Source organism: Amblyomma mixtum, chromosome 7 (genome assembly GCF_055824585.1).
Source record: "Amblyomma mixtum isolate Tamu chromosome 7, ASM5582458v1, whole genome shotgun sequence".
Taxonomy (NCBI): Eukaryota; Metazoa; Arthropoda; class Arachnida; order Ixodida; family Ixodidae; genus Amblyomma; species Amblyomma mixtum.
In genome coordinates this window covers 110343906-110363772 of record NC_143018.1, presented here as the reverse complement: position 1 = coordinate 110363772, position 19867 = coordinate 110343906, and the positions used below count along the sequence as shown (strand labels likewise).

At 50.5% G+C, this 19867-nt stretch overlaps 1 protein-coding gene across 1 annotated transcript; it reads left to right on the top strand.

The window, feature by feature from the left end:
• Positions 1–901: 901 nt before the first annotated feature.
• Positions 902–14565, top strand: LOC149337201 (TNF receptor-associated factor 6-like). The gene is made up of 2 exons (XM_089553379.1): positions 902–1245; positions 12741–14565. The coding sequence occupies exons 1-2, from the start codon at positions 961–963 to the stop codon at positions 13836–13838; spliced, it is 1383 nt and encodes a 460-aa protein (XP_089409505.1). The 5' UTR covers positions 902–960; the 3' UTR covers positions 13839–14565.
• The last annotated feature ends 5302 nt before the right edge of the window (positions 14566–19867 follow it).

Genomic DNA, 19867 nt, shown 5'->3' with positions numbered 1-19867 from the left:
ATCAATTGAAATCTCCCGACAGCTTCACAGTGGCTGGAAAAAAAAACTTCGAATGAATATATGTCGAGAACTGGGCTCCAGCGAGAGAGAAGAGAATATGAGTGAGAAATTAATTACCGCATCCGCCCGTGTATAGAAAGAGAGAGAGCGAGAGAGAGATAAGAACAAAGAGTGCAGGCCCAGGATAGGAGTACGACCATATATTCAGCCACGTTGCCGAATGCAATCTAATCAGCCTAAGGTCAACAGAACAAGTAGCCGTTGATTTGAAGCTATAGAAGCGTATAGGTGGTATACACTGAGACCAAGAAAAGTGAAAATGCGTCAGCAGCTGGTAAAAAAAAAAAACACGTTTCACAAGAAAAGAAGATTATCGAGACACAGACAGCAGGACATTACTCAGTGTATAAAATTGTTTCTTAAAAAAAAACCTTATTTAAATCCATCGTCCACGCTCGTGTCGAGGAAGAAACTGCATAATTCAATCGCGTTCAAATGCAGACAGAAACTGGCACTCCGCATTTTATTACACTAATAGGAGTAACACAAAGTCGCAAGATAAGATTGCTGTTTGCGTGCAAGTCATTCCAGAACACACAACTAAAGCCTGTTTTATATTCAAGCGAAAATGCTAGCGAATCCAGCCACGCCAGCAGAAATACCGGTTTTGAGTCGTCTCTGCAATGAGCGACGAGGTTTCAACTTTCAACAAGTTGTAAATTTTCGCCGCGAGGCGCCGCTCAATCGCTTGCATGTGAACCAGACTTAAAGGAACCGGCCAACGCAGACAAATTGATTATTCGCGTCCGCGCTGGGAGGCGAGTACATCGAGAGGCAGCGCGTTATCACCGCTATTGTCGCGTTGGGAACGGGCGGAAAGAGAAGATAACAACGCCCTTCGGAGGGGCGGAAAAGCCCTTTTCCCTGTTTTAGAAGCGCAGCGAGTTGGCGCGTGATGTGATGTCCGCTGCAAGCATGCAGTACACATTGGTCGGGTTCTCGGCGGAACTGGACTGGAGGCCCCTGCGCTTCCTCAAGCCCGTTCCACCGAACAGGGTTTGCAGTGCCTGCAGACTGCTGCGTCCGACTACCGCGCTCCTTCCGTGCGGACACACACTGTGCCAGTCATGCTACGAGCAGTGCGCTGAAGAAGGTTCGCACTTCTGTCCCCTCGATGGCTACAAGTGCCAGGATGAGGAAGTCGACTGGAGAGATTTCTCTGCACGCGAGCTCCTAAAAAGACAGGTGAGAACGGAATGAAGCGGTGGGCGTCTTTTAGCGGTGATATTTCATCGATAGCCGCAATACACTGAGCGTACCGTATTTATCTGTCAGGGATGTGAAAAAAATTATTCTGCGCAAACTGCTGACTGTTTGGAGTGAAGCACGCACATAATAGATTAGTTTGTGATAGTCTCCGTTTTTTACAAATAATTTAACATCAGAACTTGCCTGGACTGCCCGCATCGGTGAGGAATTGGAATCGACTCCGCTCAGAATCTTCTTCTACGCAGGAGACTAGGCAGCTTGCGCCATCTGGGCTATTGCATGACGTACCCCAGCTTCGAGCAGGAATATTAGTCGCCTTGGAGATCACCAGCTGGCGCAGCCTCTCAAAATCAATGTCCCGCTCGCCTCGACGAAAGTTCTGCTCGCAGAGGACACCCGTTTTTCACCGATTCCGGGCAGTCCAGGCAAATAAAAAACGCAGACTACCACAAGATGTCCTGCGGTATGTCCTTGAGCACGAAAAAGCCAGTAGTTTGCGCAAAGTAATTTTTTATATACCACACAGATAAGTACGGACGTCCTGTATATAGACCTTATGCAAAATTGCTGCCATCTATCGGAGAAAAGAAGAACCAGTGGAAATCCGCCATGTAGGAGGATGACAGAAGCTCGTTCCGCCTCTGCTGTCTGGATTTAGGCGTGCCCTGCTTTTGCTTCCTTACTGCTGTGCTGGCTCGAAAATGTTATTTACTGTCACTTGAGCCTGTAAACATGACTGAATGGTCAGTCGACCTGTTTCTGCTGCCCAAGTTTCTAAGTGACTTCGCAGACACTTACTACGCGTCCAAAACCACTTTCCGAACGCCACCGAGTACGGAGCTACAAGTTTTTCACGGAGTCCTACGTATGTTTGCCGACGCTGAACACCAAGAAATGCACGAAGCAAGTGTAATTTTCGTTTACGGCTAAAAATGTGCGTATTTCGGTCTAGTTTGAGTCAGTTTTTATTTGGTTCGATACTTTTTGCGGACGGGCGTGCTGCTTGAATTGCTCTTGTTGTGGTTGCGTTTTCTGTGCGTTGTGTCGGCGCCGAAAGCAAACGATAGTAAACTTCACGCTCATGTTGGTAGTGTCGAAATAAGTAGCCTCTCAACATGCTACGCTTTTCATTTTCATTGCAAAGTTGATACAGCATTTGGTTGTTTGCCTATATAGTGCTCTAGAGCCCCTAGTTTGCCCTAGTGCCCTAGACCGAGAGAGAAAACATTTTATTATTATTACCGGGCACATAGACCCCTGGGTCGCCGCAGACCCCACTACACAAGTGCTTACCATTCTTGGACTATCGCCGTTAAAAACACGTAGCCCGTGAATGCAGCACTGTCTATGGTTTTACCACGACGAGCAAGCAGTTGTGCACTGATATTTTTGGAGGATTCTACGCGCGTTATGCATTCCCGCTGCTAGTTGGAAATATGGTACCGCTTGAGCGGCTGCCCTTACGGTCCTTTCTTTTTTTGTTTACACAACACACGGTTTCGTGGAAACCGGCTGGTTCAGTGAAATCGCTACACGCATACAAGCCGTCGCTCCACAAAATAGGCACCTTTCCCTGGTCCAACAGAAACGATTGACTGACTTGCAGAGCGCAAACGTTCTGTGCCACGGGCACTTGACCCTTGCTAGTGTTTCCGTCGAAACAAATATTCGCACCAAAAACTAACGCGTGTGACCGCTGCAGCGGATAACACTAGGAGCGACGGTTCTCACAAAGCGCGACCCGTACCACTGAACAGCTGATCACGATCACTCTCTTGCGAGGCCGATAATCGCAGCACTTCACGGGCAATCGGAGCAGAAAAACAGCTTTTGTGTGATATTTTCTTCGTGCCTACAAAGCTTATTTCTAATTTCATTTGCTACATGGCGATAACGACATGTGTTGCGCCATGTCTCGACTTGTAGGGACGGTTCTGCAACATTTGTGCCGCGGATGTCGGGGATCGCAGTCCAAAAATAGAAATGCGCTCAAATGAAGCGCTCTTGCATTTTTTCCCTGGGCGTCTTTGTGACCCTTCTGCTTACAGCAAGGCACTAAGCAATATGTGGGCGCACTGAGGACGGTGACACTCGAGCGCGCGCGACGAGCGTGCACCAGTACGTACTGTGAATCCGGCGGCTATCCTCCAACATGGCGGATCGCGCGCGGCGACCGCTAGATGGCAGTGCATTTCGCATAAGGTCTATAAGGGGCTTGCTCCTGGGCACGGTGCTCCTGAGTGAAGGTTGCGAGCGTTTTACTGTACGGCACCAGAAAGCTTCCTCGCTTTATTGCTGCAGAATTAAAACGTTCTTAAGAGTAACCTTAATATACGTGGCATGCTCCGCGGAAAACGGACTCACCAGAGAATGCGAATGGACTAGGACGGCATGCGAGTTGGTGCACTAATATCGTCGGCTGGCAGAACGCACTACAGGTTTAATTGATTTGTTTGCGCCATCAGATAACAAGGAATGTTTGGTGGTGGTGGTGGTGGTGAAAAACATTTATAATGTAATAAATATTTACAGAGAGGTGATTGGGGTAGGCCCTATTCGCCCTTTCCCCTAACAATACTAGGTGGAGCCCCTATTCCGGGGCCCCATTGGCAAGCAACGCCGCCCGCGTCCGGTGAACCAAGGCCTTTTGGGTCTTTAGGTTCTGACAGCCGAGCAGGGCCGCCTCCCAGTCCTCTCTGGTGGGGTTGGGGTTGGGGGGGATAGATGGGTTTGACTGACACGCCCAAACCATGTGGAAGGTGTCAGCCACCTCCCCACAGAACTGGCACGCGCCATCAAAGGATGTATTGAAATGTTTAAGCACCGCCGGGCACAGTACAGTGTTAGTAAGAATTTTGATGAGGAGGCGCTCGTCAGCGCGATTCAGACCCTTACAAGGGGCCGGGTAGCGCCGGTGCTCCTCCTTGTAGTAATCGGTGATTTGTTTGAATGTAATGGCCAGATTGTCTGATTGGGAGTACCCTTCCAAGGACAGGGAGATAGCCCGGGGAGAGAGTGCGCGGCCGGCCTGATCGGCTTGTTCGTTTCCCTGGAGTCCCTGGTGACCGGGGGCCCAAATCAGGTTGCGTGGAGTTGGATCTTCAGATCGACAGCTATATTCCAGTATGCGCCAGGCAAGCGGGGGAGCCCAGCCCAACTCGTAGTTCCGACAGGCCCCTCGCGAGTCGGTAATGATGTGTTTCGACTTGGGAGTAGTGAGAGCAAGAGCAATGGCAATCTCCTCCGCGTGTGTTGCGCTGTAGGCTTTGAAAGTGAGCCCGTTGACTGTGTTTGTGTTGTGTACGACTGCGGCCGTTTACCACACCCCGTGGTGTGGGCCGGCAACGTCCACGTAATACACATGTTGTTGGTTACCATAGTATCGCGCCAACGCTTCCGCGCGCGCCTGGCGACGACCGCTATGGTCTTCTCTGGACATGTTGCGGGGAAGGGGTCGGACCCGGAGGGCGCGTCTCCAGGGTGCTGGCACTCTCTCCCTTTCCTCAATATGGTAGTCATGTTTGATGTGTAGCCGGTCCAAGAGGCGGCGTCCGGACGTGGTCTGTGCAAGACGCGTGTATTGGTCGACTAAGTGTGCCTCTCGAAGCTCCCGAAATGTGTTCACCACGCCCAAGGCCAGAAGTCGCTGGTTGGACGTGGTTACCGGGAGGTCGAGAGCCCGCTTGATGACTTTCCGGTGGATGACCTCCAGTTGGTCATCCTCATGTTTGCGCAGGTGCAAGTAGGGGGTTGAGTAGAGGATTCTACTCGTTACGAAAGCATGGGCAAGCCGCAGTGCATCCTTGCTTCGTAATCCGCCCCGCTTGTTGGAGACCGGGTAGACCATGCGGCCCACCTGGTCTCCCACCGTGCGAAGTTTGGTTAGGGTGGTGTCGACTCTGCGTTGGTGGTGTATGAAGAGACCAAGGACGCGGATCTCCTTGGACTCCCGGATCGGTCCCGAGGGGAGACTGATGCAAAGCGGAGTTGTGTCCCGAGGGGAGGGACGTATGTGCACAAATTCTGATTTAGACGGGGCGCACTGGAGTCCGCAGTAGGCCGCGTAGTCGTCGACTAGGGTCGCCGCTGCTTGCAGGCAGGATTCCATGTGGCCCAGGTTACCTTGCGTGGCCCAGATTGTAATGCGTTTATGTGTGATTTTAATCCATGCTCCATTATTGCTTGCATAAATCTTTAAAGGGTTCGTCAGGCATGTAGCTCTGGTCATTACGGTGCTGCACTATAAAGGAGCAGGCACAGAGTTTCTTTGAGGCACATCGGAAGGAGTGTTTTGAAGCTGTCTTTCTTCACTAATGAAATCCGTATTAGCAGGAGTGCACTGAAGTTCGTGTTAAACAAGCGATTTGATCTAGATGTAAGTTGCCTGTCTGAAAAAAGAGCTACGGGCTTCCGCTGTGATAATGGCTGCTCACGCATACCTTTTTCTGTGAGAATTTGCGGAGGTGTGAAGCTAATGATTTGTTAGGAATCTTGAAGCAAAACTTTTGGATCGGTTTTAAAAACGCTTGCGAAAGTACGATTTCGTTCCGTATATCAAGGACAGGCACAGGCGGACAGTTAGGCTTGTGGTGAATTAGCAAAGCACGACTTCCGCCGACTTCGCTTTCTACAGTAGGCATGTCAGAGTGAGTACATATGTTCTTTTCTTGTTTAGATTCTTGATTTCTCCATGTGTCCTGCAAACTAAATGATTTCGAGGTCACATGATGTGCAACACGCAGACATCGCAAATTTGAAGTCAGATAGTGCTGTCGCGACTACTGTCATCGGCACTGCGAAAAGGAACGCGTGAGCGCGTGGCAGATCGCCTTTGAATCGTTCCTGCGTTGATACGCGGTGGCCGCTTTCGGAAACAAAGTGGAAAGGGAGGTGCTATCCTCCATTGCGAGAAGCAGGCAAGCCAGCAGAATCATTTTCCCCTCATTGCGAAAAGCGCCCGCCAAGCAATTCTACGAATAGGGCTCGATACTATCTGCCAAGAGCTCGTGCATTCCTTTACATAAAGCTGAAGACAGTACAGCCGCTTAGAGGGGTGTCACTGGAGTGGTTTCTAAAGTGTGCCTTTCTAAGATGCCCCTAAAGACTTAATGGAAAGATAAGTCTATGACTGCAAGTACACTTCGGGTGCACAACTCTTTCCAGCATAGAAATCATAAATTATGGGAGATTACGTATGCAAGACGAATAGGAGAGTTAGAGCCGGACTGAATCAGGAAGAACATGGCAGACGGAAATGTCTCCCAAATCGGAAGTGGGCGCAGTCCAATCGTACGCGTCGGCGGCGCTCAAACATTTTTGCTGCTTAGCAAAGCTGATTTAGGGTAAATTTAACCCTGAATAGAATATTATAGCATGCATGTAGCATACCAAGGACATATAGCGATCCGTTCCGCACCTCCCTAGCCGACACACGCTGATCGGACCCGACGCAGCAGGCGTGCGAGCATTTGGGGCACATGGCGCCATCTGGTGTCCTCAAGGCGTACTGCGTATGCGCAGTGGCGCTCTGCGGACGCGGTTTACGGTAGCTGATCGCGGGTCGGGCGGTGCTATAACTCTGCATGATAGGTTGAGATCTGAGTCATTTGGCACATGGTCCAGAACCAATGAACTAGTCAAACGACGAAAGACAGAAGAAACGGGAACAGGAGAGGAGGCAGAGACAGGAACTGAAAGGAAAAAAATTGAGGTGATGCCATATGTGCATAGGGATTCCCACAACATCAAAAAAGTTGATGTCAGGCAAGGTGTTAACGTCGTCTGTTCTGCGCCATGCAAACTTTCAAGCCTTTGTTCGCGTGTTGCGCGTGGCAGAACCAGAGCTCTGGTGTGTACAGCACTGTATCGAAATTGTTGCATTACATGTGTGACACGTCTGGTGCATAAGATTCCCCCGACTTGGGTAAAAGTTTACATCGGCCACACAGGTCGCTGCATTAATGATAGGCAGCGAGGGCACCACAAATCTTTGAACCCCACTCACGGAGCAAACCAGCGACGCCAACGCCTGGATGGCCACTGCGGCCCGCCGTTTTCCAACGTCAGTATTCTAGGTAAAAGCAAGGCCAAGAGGGAAGCGCGGAATTCTCGAAGCTTATCACAACAACATGCAAGAGGATAACTGCATTCGATTCAGAAGGAACTACGTTTCCTTTCGAACCGGCGCTAGCACCTTGATTATCTGCCAGGCATAACTGGAAAGTGAGAATTGGCTTTGCGAAAATGAAATGGCGCCGTAATTTTCTTGCATCTCGACGGACACACGAACGGCGCCGTAAGGGAAGGGAGGCAGATGGAATGAAAACCATCGTTGGGGGGCGTGTGACTTGGTTGTTGTGCTGCGCATTCTGAGCTGGTTTTCTTGGGAGACGGACCTGTTATAGTCGCAGTGTGCGCTTGTCTGTCCTTCGTCGTTTTACGGGTTTATTTGTTCTATCCAGAAAAGGCTTACAGTGCCGAAACAGACAACGCACAAAAAGCTAGACGGGAGAGGCGAAACTTCCAACTGATTTATTCACCGCGAATGCAAATGAATATAAGGCAACGAATCAAGAGGGATAGTAAGAACCACACATGCGCGGAAGGGTTGTACAAAAATTGAAAAAAATTACGAGGAACTTTAGCGGCTAAAGTGGTGAAAGGCGGAAGCCTGAGTGCTGCATTTTGCTACGCGATTGTTCACTTCACATCTTGTTGGTGCATTAATTAACTGCCAATTAATGACGCTTAAGCTTCGCCTTTAGGAGTGGAACGCGACAGCGTGTTGTAGCGCTTCCAGGGAGTCCACGGAATGCCACCACCCGTTCGGCGCGATGCGTTGCCCTTTGAACGCAACGCTTTTTGAGGAAAGGAAATGGGGCTGCAATTCTCTGTCGTTTCGGAGGACACCTGAGCCGCACGGTACAGGAAGGGAGGAAGTGTGAGTGAAAGAAGAAAGAGGGGCCGTAGTGAAGAAAATGAAAATTGTATTTGAGGAAAGGAAATTACGCATTAACTGTCTCACATGTCTCAGTAGACACTAGTCGAAAATTGTATTTGAGGAAAGGAAGTTGCGCAGTAACTGTCTCACATATTTCGGTGGACACCCGTCAAAACTCGCGCGTGGTGACGTCACGACAATTTGGACCAATCTGAAACGCGGACAAATACGCCTTGCTCGTCGGTAAATTGCTTTTTGAGGAAAGGAAATGTATCTGCCTCTCATATCTCGGTGGACACCTAAACCTCGCCGTAACGGTAAGGGAGGAAGATGGGAGTGAACGAAGACACCGTATTCACTAGGCGCACCTTTGTTCATTCCAAACCATCGAGCTGGCATGGCGTAGTGGTAGCGTGCTCGACTCGCACTCCGGAGGCCGGGGTTCGATTCCCAAGCTCGGCCAATTTCTTACTCGGTTTTATTTATTTATCTGGTCTGACTAGAAAGGTTAATTGGTCTAGTTGGTTAAGTAAGCAATTAACTAAACTCAGTCAAATTTACTTAGAGCATCACTATACGATCCCTTTAATTGGTGGCATGGTTAGTAGACTAAGTACAATTGGCCCCGTTTGAAATTCGCGCACTGTGACGTCACGATCGTTTCGACCAACTGAAAAGCGTGACATTTTCTGTCGACAACTGCTGCTTACAACGATGAGGCATTAAAGGCTTCCGCCTTAAAAAAGAGATAGTCGAGTCACACAGGGGTCTCACCCCCGTGTATCTAAAAAAGCAGTTTCATTCTTATATATGGCGATTGATAGGGTAATAACACAATCGCTACAGTTGCTTTTGATATAGAAAGCCTCTAGCAGTTCACTGGCGGTCTGGTCCTTACTTCTGCTTAAAACCTTCGTTTCTTTCAGCCTTGCTGTGCACTTAATCTTTCTTTCTTCACCGTAGGCTTTACAGTGATGGGGCAGGTGTGAACATGTGCCGTTTTTTAAATCCAGATTGTGTTCGGCTAATCGGTCGTTAATACAGCGGCCGGTTTGGCCGATGTACTTCTTTCCGCCCTTGAGAGGAGTCTGGTAGACAACTCCCACGGCACATTAAACAAACGGAGGTGCATGTCTATTCTTACATTCAGTTTTCTTTCCCTTGTTGCAATCAGTTTTAATGCACAGGGCAGCCAGTTTCTTGGGGGCGGAAAAAACCCCAGGTACCTTGTATTTTGTTGCCACATGCTTCAAATTGTGCGCCACCTTATGGGTGTACTGGATGACAACCGGTCCATTTTGGCTCTGGAGACCTGATCTTCATTGCCTTATTTACTACATTCTTTCTTCAGTTTTCTCAATAAAGCCTCTGCTACTGTGCTTACAGTCGACGTTGGAAAGCCTGCTTGTTTCAACTTCCGAACCTGGGTTTGAAAGCTTTCGCTCGCTTCATGGCAACATGATTTTTTCAGCGATACTTCCAGGCACATCTGGGCAATAGCGCCGTCTTCGAATGGGCAGAATCATACGACATTAATTCTTTTCGTGCGCGAGGACAATACATCCAGCAAAAGCATTCGTCTTTAAGGGTGATGTTAATGTCTAAAAACTGCAACCTATTGCCTTGGGCAAGCTCAGGATTTAAAAAAATGGCACAGGTTCACATCTGCCCCATCGCTTTAAAGCCTGCGGTGAAGAAAGATTAAGTGTACAGCGAGGCTGAAAGAAACGAAGGTTTTGAGCAGAAGTAAGGACCAGACAGCCCGTGAACTGCTAGAGGCTTTCTATATCAAAAGCAACTGTAGCGATTGTGTTATTACCCTATCAATCGCCATATATAGGAATGAAACTGCTTTTTTAGATACACGGGGGTGAGACCCCTGTGTGACTCGCCTATCTCTTTTTTTTTCAATTTTTGTACAACCCTCCCGCGCATATGTGGTTCTTGCTATCCCTCTTGATTGATTGCCTTATAATCATTCGCATTCGCGGTGAATAAATCAATTGGAAGTTACGCTTGTCCCGTCTAGCTTTCTGTGTGTTGTCTGTTTCGGCGCTGTAACCTTTTTCTGGAAACATGCATCAACTAGCCCCCCAACAAGTATTACTCAGTTACCTTATTTGTTCTAGGCTATAACTCTGTAAAGTCTGCTATGGTCGCGCTGTGCGTTGCTGTGAGTGACCGCGGTATTCCTGAATTCGGTCGAATACTCTCAGAGCTGGTAACAGTCGTCAAAACCTGGAACGCAAAGTTGTTTCGACGTTGGTGCAGAAAACTTCGCGACTGATCAGAAACTGCAGCGTCATGCTGCTGCAGGAGAACGTGAGAGGGCAGCTGAATGCGTCTCTAGAGCTGAAGTTCGGGCGACGCCTCCCTACACACACCTGACCTAGCCAACACCGATTCATAAAATCATCTTTGAGCACCTGAATGTGTTCAATATCTCCTTGGAAAGAATGGAATACTGGGATCATACTTCTGTCACCAAAATAGGCGGCGGGTTTTTGCAAATGCCGTACGCCTCTTCACTTAAAAGAACGTCTTGTTGGGCTAGTCGTTAAATGCTCATCTTTGGATAAAGGTGAAACACACCCACAGACACAAGCAGGGTAGACAGGACTGAGGTGCTCAGTCCCGTCTACTTTCCTTGTGCGTGTGTGTACCCTCAAAGAAAGGGGAGCCTCTTCACTTAATGTTTAAAGCCGGATTTGGAAAGTTAATGGAATGGTGCCAATTTTTGAGATGCTGCTAGAAATATTCGTTTTCTCTACTGATGAAATGCTGAGCGAATTATTGCAGTGGCATGTTCCTTAGAAAAAAAAACAAGAGAAAATATTTCGGAAAAGAGCGCCTCTTGTGTATTTCATCCCAAAATGGCATGAAAAAATTGGCTGTGGTTTACCTCTGGTTGACCTAAAGGAATGCGAAAGAACGTTTCTTCTTCCTCGCTTCCGTCTGTCTTCTTGCAGCCTCCTCATCCATAGAGAGACTGTTCAGCCGAGCCGAAGCGCACCGGCATGTACCCCGAGGCCATTGCTGCCAACCCTAGGGACTTTCCCCTAGATCTAGGGGATTTGAACGCTGTTTAGGGGAAAAGAGATTTTTTTTGTATAATCTAGGGAAATTTCATATGCTCGGAAAGTTCTTTGTTTTTCTCTCAAATTGGGAAGACAGTACAAGCGTTTCGTTGCTTTTTCTCTACAACTGGCGGAGGCCCGCACAACACCGCCGCGCGCTCGAATAAAGCTTGTTTGGGACGTTTGCCTGTTGTCGCTTTGGGACGTTAGACCCTCCAAAATCATCAACCGTAATTCACAGTGCCACCACGGCGAACAAAGTGGGTTGAGATCACATGAGGCATACAAAAGCTGTAACAATCAGTGCTTCATTGTTTTAATTGACTCAAACAGTAATGTCAGCCACCCTCTAGAGCAATCGCAGCAAATGAACAAGCCGCTTTCATATCGCAGTTTCTGTACACTCCTCAAGCGACCTCCAGGTATTTTGTACGAGGTGTCCTTCGGCTGAAGTCTAAACCGACACAACATGAGGGAAAAAAATTCACTTAATTCCACATGCCGATGCATGTTAGCTAATATCTTGTGTACAGTGAAGAAAAACAACACAGACATGATATAGAGCCTTTGATTTGTAATTTACAAACAGCGCTACGGTTTATCTTGTACCTTCATTTAGAAGTTCGTCATTTTAGATCCTTTGTTTTAAATTTACTGCTAATTTGCTTACAAACTTCTGATAATAGGGCAGCTGCATGATAAAACTTGCTACTGAACTACGGATAAGTATACATTTTTTCACAATTAAATACTACCCGCCGCGCTGTCTCAGTGGTTACGGGGCTGGGCTGCTGACCCCAAAGACGCGGGTTCGATCCCGGCCGCGGCGGCTGAATTTCGATGAAGGCGAAAGTATAGAGGCCCGTGTGCTGTGCGATGTCAGTGCACGTTAAAGAGCCCCAGGTGGTCGTAATTTCCGGAGCCCTTCAGTACGGCGTCCCTCATAGCCTTAGTTGCTTTTAGACGTTAAACTCCAACAGACCAAACAATTGAATACTATTTTTCGTATCAAGGGAAATCTAGGGAATTTTTGGTTGCAAGTTGGGGGAGAAGCGGCTCTGGAGGTTGGCAGCACTGCCCGAGGCATCCCCTCCTCTCCCGAGAGGAAGGAGCTAGCGCCCTCTATCGCACTGCTAGGCGACGGCGAGGGGGTGGAGCGAGCGCGCGCTGTCGCAGTCGCTGGGCAACTGCGCGGCATGTGCTAGGAGCGGTGGTTGCTCAAGGTCAGCGTAGCTACGGTGCGACGGCGACCACCCTGGCCTCGCTTTGGCTGTCGGAGTGTTGCTTTCGCAACAAAATACTGCTGTCTGCGTATTAGCAATTTCTTCGAGCGGTTGCGTTCAATATCACAGCGCACTAAACAGTTTACAATGAAATGGCAGCTACTGTGCTGTTCAATCAAGACTTCATTACCAGTTCGGTCGAATAACTTACCATCTTTCCTGCCTTTGCAGGTCAGGTGCTGGAACGATGGAAGCGGCTGCGAGTACGTGGGGTCCGCTTCGGAGATCGTCGAGCACTTCCGACGTGACTGTAAACACCACGCCACCTGCTGTCCCAAGTGCTCTGTGACCATTCCTTGCTGTGACATTGTCGGGCACCTGAAACAAGGCTTCTGTAATTCAGCGACACTCAGGGAATCCGATAGAGAGCGGCAATCAGGATACAAAAACGAGACAACTTTCCTAACGCTTTGCAGAGCGGCCGTTGAAGAACAGGCAGGCGAGGTTAAGGAATCTCTGGGGCGATTAGTTGGTTCTGTCAGCACACACGCTGATCGGCTGCACGAAATTTCTCACGCTATTAAGAGCTTCAAGGAGAGTGTCAGGCAGGAACTGGCAACTGTGACAGAGCTGAATCGTATGTGTTTCGCATCAGTCATGAGTGAAATCAGAGCGTCTAAATTGCAACTCCGAGAACATTTTACCAATAGAAGCACCGAGTATAGCCTAGAAACACCGAGTATCATCTTGGGTAACATAAACAGATTAGAAGAGACAATGAAGGATAAACTGTCGCAGATTGAAACTGCATTTCAAGGATCCAAAGCTGAAGCGAATGAAAATACTCAGATGGTACTGGACTGTACCAACAACATTCTGCGACACATAAAACTTGGCGTGGCGCACTGCGAGTTTTTTGTGAAAAATATCAGATTACTTTATCAGACCGCGATGACGACAGGCTTGGCTAAGTATGTTAGTGAGCGGGTTTACCTGCGCGGGTACTGCATGTCACCTGGAGTCGACTTGGAAAAGGATGGTGAAAGTGTAAACCTGTGTGCTTACATATGCATTCACAAAGGTGACATGGACGACCAGCTTCAGTGGCCTTTTGAGCACAAAGTCAAGCTGACCGTCATACATCCGGCACACGGCGCAGAACTAGCAGTCGAGGAAAAGCCTGCTCGTTCTGCGAAATTCTTCAAAAGGCCAACATCATCGAGCAACAAATCTTGTTCATTTAATGCGACGCTTGACGCTGGACGTCTAATCCATGACGGTTACGTGGAAAATGACCAGCTACGCGTAAAATATTACCTGTTTCCATGATTGGCTTTTGCAAGAAAACGGGTTTCTGCGACTAAAAACCTGTTCCAAGCAGCGTTTGCTAGTTTAGTACTGCGGGTAATACCCTACAAAGTGCGGTAATTTGTTCACTCTTGCTCACGAAAAGTTGGTTCCTCGTTTCGGCTTGTATCCGTGAATGTAGACATTATTTACAGTTGTATAGTTCCACAAAACTCTGCTGACGTTAACTCTGAAATCAGAAATAAAAGCATTTATTTCAAAATAAAAGTTCTATGCTTAGCGGAAATTTATTTTGTGATTCAAAAAGAATTTACACACAGAACTATTTTCTATGATGTTTAGAAAAATCTCCCTAGGTGGAGTAGGTTTGGGATAAGGGAGTAATTACTGATTAGTATTCACGCAAGCGAAGTTCTCGTGGAATCTGCGTAGTTTTCCCCTGTAGTCAATGGCTGCGCTTGGGTGGTTGCTAATAAGTAACTATTCTCCAATTGCAGAATAGTATTTAATCCGACAGCCTACAAAGAAAATGTTGCCATTTCTCTTGCTGCACATCCGGTCCGGTACAGAGCAAGGAATTTGGGCAACCGCGTAAGAAGTGACTCAATGCATGTCTAAAGATCCAAAAAGGAGGAGAGCAGCGAAATATCTTCACGCTTTATTTTATTGCCTCTGCATTCCGCATCCTAAGCCTATCGAGTTAGTTTACCACCATATGTATTGTTGCAGGCCGGAAGGCTGCCGTTCGAAACTCTGTCTTTTATTACGAACGGGCGATATCAAGAGGTCAGTGGGTGGGAAAAGTACGTTTTATAAGTGTTTACCTCATGGGAAAGGTTTCATTTGTGCAGGGAATAAAGATTACCGCTTTAAGTTGGTCAAACAAACTACTCTTTGTATTATCTAGTCCAGAAAATATTTTAAAGCGAAAGATTTACTGGCCTAGGCAAGCCAATGTCATCGGCGCCCCAATTTCACCTTCAAGTGGAGGACCGGTGAAGGTGTGGCAGCCACGTGGCAAGCCATGTCACTTACCGCAGCTGAAACCGCGCGCCGCCGCCGTGACAGCCGCTGCATCGGAACGCCGTCTTGGCAGCTGTGGCCGCGTGACTTCGCGTTGCAGTTCTCGCTATGACACGGAGCGAGTCGGCCGGAGCCGTCCACGTCGTTGGGGGTGGTGGTGGTGGTGAAAACATTTATTACGAATGAACAGGAGGTATGTTTGGATCAGCCCGTAAGGGACCGATCCTTACAAACACTAGGTGGAGGTCCCTAGTATGGGACCCCAGTGGCGGTTGCCGCCGCCCGGGCGCGCCCGACTAAGGCTTGTTGGGCCTGTAAGTCGTGGCAGCCGAGCAGGGTCGCCTCCCAGTCCTCCCGGGTTGGGTTGGCGATGGGGGGAATAGCGGGGTTGGAGGGGCAGGCCCACACCATGTGATAGGTGTCCGAAGACACCGCACTACAGTGCGGGCAGTTGCCGCTAAAGAAAGAGTCGAAATGTTTTAGGGCTGCCGGGCACAGCAATGTATTGGCGAAGAGGTGGAGAAAGAGCCGCTCATCCGCCTTCTTGAGGCCTTTACATGGGCTAGGGTAAAGGCGATGGCTATCTTGATAGTAGGTGACAATATTTTTGAACGTATTGACCCGATTAAAATCGGATTCCTGATCAGGTGGGGAGGAGAAAACAGCCCGGTGAGAGAGCTCGCGGGCGGCTGCGTCTGCTGCCTCGTTTCCTGCCAACCCCTGATGAGCAGGGGCCCATATGAGGTAACGGTGTGGGGGGTCCGTATCCGGTATGCAATTTTGGTATATTCGATAGGCTAGGAAGGGAGTGCAGCCTTGTTCGACGTTCCGACAGGCCCCTCGCGAGTCGGTGATTGTGTATTTTGAATTGGAATTTGAGACCGCGAGAGCAATCGCGACCTCTTCTGCTTGGGTTGCACTGCGGGCTCTGAAAGTGAGGCCGTTAACTGTGTTGCTGTTGTGAACTACCGCGGCCGTGTACCATCCCCCGTGGTGAGGGCCGGAGGCGTCCACGTAGTATACACCTGTTTTGTTCCCATAATATCGGGCTAGCGCTTCCGCTCGTGCCAGGCGCCGACCATTATGGTCTTCATGTGACATGTTTGCTGGAAGAGGCCGCACGTGGAGGGCACGTCTCCACAGTTCCGGGATGCGAAACCTGTCTTCCATTCGAAGGGTGTGTTGGATATGGAGTCGAGCAAGAAGGCGGCGACCCGACTCCGTTAGCGACAAGCGCGTGTACTGGTTTGTAAGGTGCGCCTCCCGGAGCTCCGGGGAACGCCGGTGGCAGGCAGCGCGAGCGGTCGCACGCCACGTCGGCTCTACCAATGATCGCTATTATTTGCGGTCCTCAACTCTTCCCCGTAGAAAGCTTGGCACCATCATCTCCGGCAACCTAAGCGGCATCCGTGGACACCACATTTGCCAAGGTGCGCTGAATTTTGTTTCATTTTCAGTGCTTTGAAGACCTCGCCCCATCTCTGCGGCGCTAAGCCTGACGGTGGCAAGGCCTGCGCCGGCAGCGTTCGGGGTTTCCTCTGGGATTCCTCGGCAATGGCGGTCGAAGGCCAAGTCACCGGATACGATGTCACCTCCATAGGGATCGTTAACATGGAAACCGTTCAACATGAAGAGCCTCTTCCCAGCGAGGAGGAATACCTCCAAGACATGGTCCGCGTATGGCGCGGACGCAGGAAGACTAAGGCCTCCAGGGACGCCAACACGGACGCCTGCCAGCAACGGGTGGCGGGACGCTCTGCACATGTGCAGGGCGAGAACGCGCAACATGCAGCTTTGCAACAAGCAAAACAGCCCCGGTGGCGGCCGCAACACACGCCTCGCATCGGGAAAGACGAAATCATTGTGGTGCTTAAGCCACGAGAAACCATCGACCTGAAGGCCACCTTAGGTCCTGGACAAGCCGGCGCTGCCGTTCGCAGCATCCTCGGGGACGCCGCAAGTGTGGGGCTTGCAGTGTGGCCCGTGTGGGAGCAAAATGTCCTCGTGTGCACACTGAAATCAGTGGAAGCTGCGGAGAAGCTGCTCCGGGACGTCATGCTGCCGGTCGGAGGCCGCACGCTGCTATTCCGGGGCCACCCTAAGCTCTCCGGCGAATTCTGCAAGGGCGTCATCACCGTCTCCCCGGACGAGACATCTGAGACTGTCAAGAAAAAACTCAGTGAGGACCCCAACGTAATATCCGTGCGCAAACTGGGCAAAACGCAGGTTGCTGTGGTCACCTTTGTGGGGACAAGGGTGCCGCGGACCGTGCTTTATAGTTGCGAGCGTCTCCCCGTCCGCTTCTATAAGAAAACGATCCCTGCCTGCCCTCGCTGTGGCACGGTGGGGCATCGGGCCGACGCCTGCCCGCGGCCGCAGCCTGGACGCTGTGAACGCTGCGGGGCTCAGGTTGCTCCTGCTCCTGACGGTGGCCCAGCTGAACATCAATGCTCCCCGTGCTGCCTCATCTGCGGAGGCAGCCAACCCACCGGAGCGCCTGGCTGCGCGGGCAAGTACCGCAAGGTCGTCAAGCCGGGACGCCCCCCACCCCAAAGCAGAAGCAGACGCCGGGACCTAAAAAGGCCCAGACGCCCACGGCCGGACCCAAGCAGGCTCTGGGGCCCAAGCCCGAACCCAAGAAGGCCCAGTCCGGGCCGCCAAAATTTGTGAAGTCCGGGAACCCGACGAGGCCGCCGGTCCTGAAAGCCGAGAATTTCCTACCTCTGGTACCGCGCCAAAATCAGGTGAGCAGTTGGAGTGGGTTAGTCTCTGGGCCCACCCCCCCTCCCTCCCCCATTGAATCCGCCCTACAGCGGCAGGTAGAGGAGCTCAGGCGCCAAAATCAAATTCTCGCCCGTAAAATTCAAGAATTAGAAGCTAAGCAGGCCGGGCAGTCTGAGCCCATGCAGAACGCTGAGCCTGAGGATAGTGATGACGGATCCTCAGTATCATCTTGCCTAACTAGCGTCTCGCGGCAAACCGCGGACACGGTGGTCGATTCAGCCCCCGCGGACGCCGGCCGCTTCGAGGCCCTGGAGCGTAAAGCCGAGCAGTTGGAGGAGAGGGTGGCAGCGCTCCCGAACCAAATTATGATTGCGGTCCGCGAGTCCTTTCAGGACATGTTCAGATCCGCATTTGCTGCAATGCTTCCCGACATTGCGGCCCAGGTGACTGACTCTGTCCTTAAGGCGGTGCAGCCCTGGGTCAGCTCCCAAATAAAAAATTCTCTCTCCTGCGACTCCCCGCAGCTAAAACGTAAAATAGCTCCTCGACAGGCAGCGGAAGAAAGCGGTTCCGGGAAGATAGCCGCGGCGTTGATGCAACCCCTACCTGGGGCTGCGCCGGCCCCCGAACCGAGTGGCTACCCAGCACTGTTAAATAACAACATCAATATGGCTGGCAAACCTTCTCAGAAAGCTAAAAACAGACCAATTCGAAATCATTCAATGGAACTGCAGGGGTTTCAGAGCCTGCAAAAAACGGTCACATCTCCAGCTCTACCTGCAGTCCCATGGTGACATGCCGGCGCTTCTTGCTTTGCAAGAGCCCGGCAATGATGCTAAATTCTCTGGGTATAGCTCGTTTCAGGGGGGCTCCTCGACCTGCATCCTGGTGCATAAAGCATACACCGCGATTCAGGTCGATCTTGATCTGGAGACTGAGCAGGAATACACCATGGTGAGGGTTCTGCCTCTCAGGCGCCGCGACCCGTCAATACATGTACTTAATGTGTATTGCCCCCCGCATAAGCCGCGTGTTACTTTCAGCGAAATTTTCTATCGTGCTCTCAAGTAGGCTGACAATGAACCCCTGGTGATCATTGGGGATTTCAACGCACCCAGTCTACATTGGGGCTATCACTTCGAGAAATCCAGAGGACGCAAGCTGGCGGAGCTCATCTCCACCCTTCGTCTTACGTTGCTCGCGGATCCGTCTTGCCCCACACGTGTGGGCAACTCGGTCACCCGTGACACGTGTCCTGACTTATCTCTGGTTAGGAACACTACAAACGCCACATGGGAGAACCTGGGGGATACCCTGGGCAGCGACCACTGCCTTCTCCGCATCACGCTTTTGGCGAAGGCAGCCCGTAAAAAATGGGGCCAGGCGAAAATAACCAATTGGCAGCAATTTCGAACTCAGGATATCTCTCCCGTACTATTCTCCGACGGCTATGCGGAGTGGGCAACACAGGTCACCAACATACAGAAACAACACACGCAAACACTTCACACCACCGACGAGATCCCCGCAGTGGACAATCACCTCCTGCATCTGTGGGAGGCGCGCCGGAGCTTAACAAAACGATGGAAGAAACACAAGACGAATCGCAAGCTTAGAGCTCGTATTGCACAACTTACGGAGCAGGCTGCGGCATATGCCGCCCAGCTCACAGACACCAATTGGATAGAACGCTGCAACTCGGCAGCGCGTCAGATGAGCTCGAAGGGGAATTGGCGTCTCTTGCGCAGCCTCATCGACCCTTCTCAAACGAAAGGGGAGACGCAAAAACAGCTCCGGCGGGCTCTGCACGGGTACCAAGGTACGACGGCGCAACTTGCGGACACTTTGTGCGACAGGTATCTCTGCCGCACAAACGACCCGGTTGGGCCCGACTACACGTACTCCGGCAAGCCAAATCAGGATTTAGACGCCCCTTTTGAGTTGCATGACCTTAATCCGGCCCTGGCTAAAATGCGCCGAGGTGGGGCACCGGGTCGGGATCGCATAACAGTGAAACTGTTGGCGAACCTCTCCGACTGTGCATATCTCCATTTGCTACAATACATAAATCAGATCTGGGATGGGTGTCCGCTCCCACTCGAATGGAAAACATAGCTTGTAACGTTCATCCCCAAAGCAGGTAAAGCCGTGACTACGGACAACTTGAGACCCATCTCATTAACCTCGTCTGTGGGAAAGCTCATGGAGACGATGGTTCGGGATCGCCTGTCTCCATACATGGAGGGTAAGGGCCTCTTTGCAGACACTATGTTCGGGTTCCGCCCGCACATGTCTGCACAGGA